Here is a 3910-nt window from a genome sequence, read left to right as displayed (position 1 = left end):
AAAAACTGTACTAGAGGCTGCGTAAAAGCATATAAATTTATAAGAAATTGTTCTAAAACCGAGTAGCAATAGAGAGAGGACGCATAGTTTTAGGTACGATGCCTTACCCAAAACCGAGACAAATCCGTAGGACGGCCACCAAATCAGAGATTATTTTAGTTGTTCCCAAAAAAGGTACGCGATTGATTTCTTATTTAAAGAGATTTGACTTGGGGTGTTGGGTGCTTTTTGTTGGCTTTCAATACAGAGAAGTATGATACTCAGCAGAGCAGGCTGGTGGACTGTTTTTGCATGTTTAGCTGGATTGGCATGGATATTCATTCTTCATTTTCGTTCATGGATTCTGAGTAGAGGAAAAAAGCTGCCCCCTGGTAATATGGGTTGGCCTTTAATTGGAGAAACTTTTTACTTTATGAAGCCCCACCCATCTACCTCAACAGGCACATTTCTTCAGAAGAATTGCAAACTGTAACTACTGTAAACTCTGCCCTTTCTTTGGCTATGAATGTTTATCTATGCTGATAATTTGGGTTAGATCAGTTTTATGATGTGTTGTTTTTGGCAGGTATGGCAAGATTTTTTCCTCTCATGTGTTTGGGCAGCCCACAATTGTATCCTGTGATTTCGATTTTAATATGTATGTTCTGCTGAATGAGGATCGGTTGTTTCAGAGCAGTTACCCCAAGTCTGTTAATAGTATTCTGGGGGAGTTTTCTATGCTGATCGCTGTGGGTGATGCCCACAAGAGAATGCGATCTCTGGCATTGAATATGATCAATACTGCTAAAAAGAGCACTGGGTTTTTAAATGATATCGAGTGGCATGCACTGTATGTGTTTGATCACTGGAATCATCAACAGGACATAGTGTTCTCTAAGGAGGCTAAAAAGGTATGTTTACCAGATTTCTCCTTTTTTTGACGATAGATTATGACGATAGATTATGAAGTTTAATCCGAAATATTCAAGAAATAAACTTAGACACTAAAAAGTATAGATTACAGCTTTTAATATTTAATATAGATTACAATATTGAAAAACAATCAATGCATATGTCGTTCAGACTTTTCATAACTATCTCCATAGTATTCTACACATGTGCCTCTCTTTGTTTCATATTATGTATGTTCTAATAAACGTTTATTTTTTGCACATTCAAAATTTATTTTTTTTTAAAAATTTATGCAGTTGAAATCGAGAAACAAAGATAACAATCTATTGGAAATCTAATCTCATTGATCCAAAAAGTTCATTAATAAATTTCATATGTACCAATAACCACTAATTTTAACTTTTTTGGACCATAATTGGTTCATTTGTGCTTTATTGGTACCTATAATGCAACACTACTGGGCATTTGTGCATAAGTATGGCGATTTTAAGTGCCGAACATCTTTAAGCAATCGGGCAACACTTTGAAATGTGTACTTTATGACCTTTGCATAACGGAAATGTGTACTTTTTGACCCTTGCATGCATAATGGATCCCACAACGTGCATCGTTACTACCCAGAAGCCAAAGCCAAAATAATAGCTATAAGCAGTTCAGTTGCATGCAGAAACAACAAAAGAAAATCGTCAAAATCTGATATACCGTTTAGAATCAGTGGATATGCGAAATTAGCTATAACTGCTACGGGTATGCTTCCCCTACCAACATCTACTTCTATGATCAAATAATCAATAACGATTCTACATCCCAACAACATAGAAAACATAAATTTATAATTGTAGACACATAAAATTTGCAGTTTAGTTGATGACATTTGTATTGGATTCTACTGTTATTTGCAGTTTACATTCAATCTAATGGTGAAGCAGCTAGTAAGTCTAATGCCAGGGAGTCCTCAGTCATCCCAAATTTTGAGCGATCTGTTGACATTCATGGATGGGTTAGTTGCATTTCCTCTCAACATCCCTGGTACACATTATTCAAAAGCTCTGAAGGTAATGGGCAAAAGCTCTTTGTATAGTGTTAAATGTATTACTATTAAATTATCAATGTTTTTCAATTAGCAAGCTTAGTGAGGAATTATAAAGAATGTTCCTGTTTTTTTTATGACAGTCAAGGTCCAGAATTCTTTCTACTTTGAAAGGTATGATACACCAAAGAAGAAACGGAAATGACGTTCTGAGTGGAGATTTTCTGGACTCACTCATCACAAATACTAATCTTTCGGATGAAGAGATATTAAATCTTGTTATGGACCTTATCTTTGGTGGCTACGAAACGACATCTACCTTGATAGCTTTAATTCTTAAGTTTCTAACTGAATGCCCTAAGGCACTGCAGCAGATAAAGGTAGAAAGGTTTATATCTAAAATTTGTTAGATTCCTCTAGAATAAGTTGGGTACAGATATTTAGGTCTCTATTATACTCAGGGAAAGGTGGAACACAAATATCGAGATTCAACTGATTTTAGGAAAATCTAATAGGCAGTGAACATAAATTAATTTTCAACTTGAAAAGTAATTTTAATATCATTTTCAAAACTATTTTTGAATTCAGAATTTCAATCAAAAGTGTTTAACCTAAATTTATTAAGATCTAATATCTAAGATATGATGAATTGTTCTGGCTTTTCAGAGTGAGCATGAAGCTATCAAAAGAGCAAAAGGAAAAGATGAAAGTTTAACATTTGATGATTACAGACAAATGACATTCACCCAAAATGTAAGTAGTCAAAAATTCATTTATTTCACTTGTGGCTTGTTGGACTGGACTTAATAAATTATGATGGGTTCTATCAATTACTCTTTTCAGGTCATCGATGAGACTCTACGACTGGGAAACGTGGTCAAATTTGTACATAGAAAGACTATAAAGGACATCAAATTTAAAGGTACAAATTTGATGTGCTATATTTTCCTAATATAGTACTGCATTATTCACAACTGATAAGATTATCCTTGTGCAGACTACGATATTCCAGCTGGTTGGAAGGTGCTTCCGATTCTAAGTGCTGTGCATTTAGATTCATCTAATTATGACAATCCGTTTGAGTTCAATCCATGGAGGTGGCAGGTCTGTTGTATAAAAACTGTTCACATTACAGACAGGTGTGAATGATATGGGTTTAATTTATTGACTGAACTTGTTGGCAAACTAGGAGCCCACAACTGGAAAGAGATTTATTCCCTTCGGTGGAGGTGCACGACTTTGCCCTGGATATGAAATGGGTAGAATAGAGGCAGCTGTGTTTATCCACCATCTTCTCTTAAAATTCAGGTTGTTAGCAAGCAAGTTACTGGTTTCAAATGCTTCTTTTTCCCCTTTTTCTTTTTCTTGTAATTATGGAAATATGATTTGGAATTTTGGGTGTGTCAGGTGGAGAATGAGGGAGCCGGACATTCCAATGTCATATCCATATCTGGATTTCGAGAAGGGTTTGTGCATTAGCGTTGAGCGTTTATAATGGCTTCAATTCGAAATTAGTATTTGACTGCAGTTATACTGAGTAGCAAGGCAGTTTAAAAGTGAATCCCTTCGAAGGACAGATCGATTTTATTGGGTATTTATATTTTGAGAGTTTAAAAATAAATCCCAGTGATGAATGGATCAATTTTGTTGGATATTTATATTGAATGTAAATAATTAGTATGTTCCAGTGCAATGATCTGTTAATGTTTAAACTTGACAATCATTTATATGTTGAAATTAATATTAATTATAATTATAAAGGTAATCTTGCATCACCCAAAAATATTGTATTTTTCTTTAATTTTGTAGTTTTCTTTAGTTGTTTTGGAGCTTGTTTGTTTTGGAGCTTGGTGATGAAACATGCGAGGTGAAGGAAAGCTAGAAGCTTGAAATGACAAAAAACATTCACCTACTATTTTTAATAAGTTAGCCTATTCAGATTCGTATGGACATGAAAACTGACCCTAAGGAGGAAATTGAAAAATAAAA

General features: G+C 34.5%; 1 protein-coding gene across 1 annotated transcript; it reads left to right on the top strand.

Moving 5' to 3' along the window:
* Window positions 1-253: 253 nt before the first annotated feature.
* On the top strand, window positions 254-3416 carry LOC131026863 (cytochrome P450 724B1-like). Its single transcript, XM_057956867.2, has 9 exons — window positions 254-468; window positions 566-890; window positions 1794-1946; window positions 2065-2301; window positions 2588-2674; window positions 2765-2843; window positions 2919-3025; window positions 3111-3229; window positions 3329-3416. The coding sequence occupies exons 1-9, from the start codon at window positions 254-256 to the stop codon at window positions 3414-3416; spliced, it is 1410 nt and encodes a 469-aa protein (XP_057812850.2).
* The last annotated feature ends 494 nt before the right edge of the window (window positions 3417-3910 follow it).

Source organism: Cryptomeria japonica, chromosome 1 (genome assembly GCF_030272615.1).
Source record: "Cryptomeria japonica chromosome 1, Sugi_1.0, whole genome shotgun sequence".
Taxonomy (NCBI): domain Eukaryota; kingdom Viridiplantae; phylum Streptophyta; class Pinopsida; order Cupressales; family Cupressaceae; genus Cryptomeria; species Cryptomeria japonica.
Note: the sequence above shows the minus strand (reverse complement) of the source record. Positions and strands in the feature narration are given on the sequence as shown.

Excerpts from the sequence above, each read along its gene's own strand:
- LOC131026863 (XM_057956867.2), top strand. The coding sequence starts at position 254 with ATGATACTCAGCAGAGCAGGCTGGTGGACTGTTTTTGCATGTTTAGCT. Across the intron at positions 469-565 it reads CTTCAGAAGAATTGCAAACT|GTATGGCAAGATTTTTTCCT; the intron begins GTAACTACTGTA and ends TGTTTTTGGCAG. Across the intron at positions 3,026-3,110 it reads TCAATCCATGGAGGTGGCAG|GAGCCCACAACTGGAAAGAG; the intron begins GTCTGTTGTATA and ends TTGGCAAACTAG.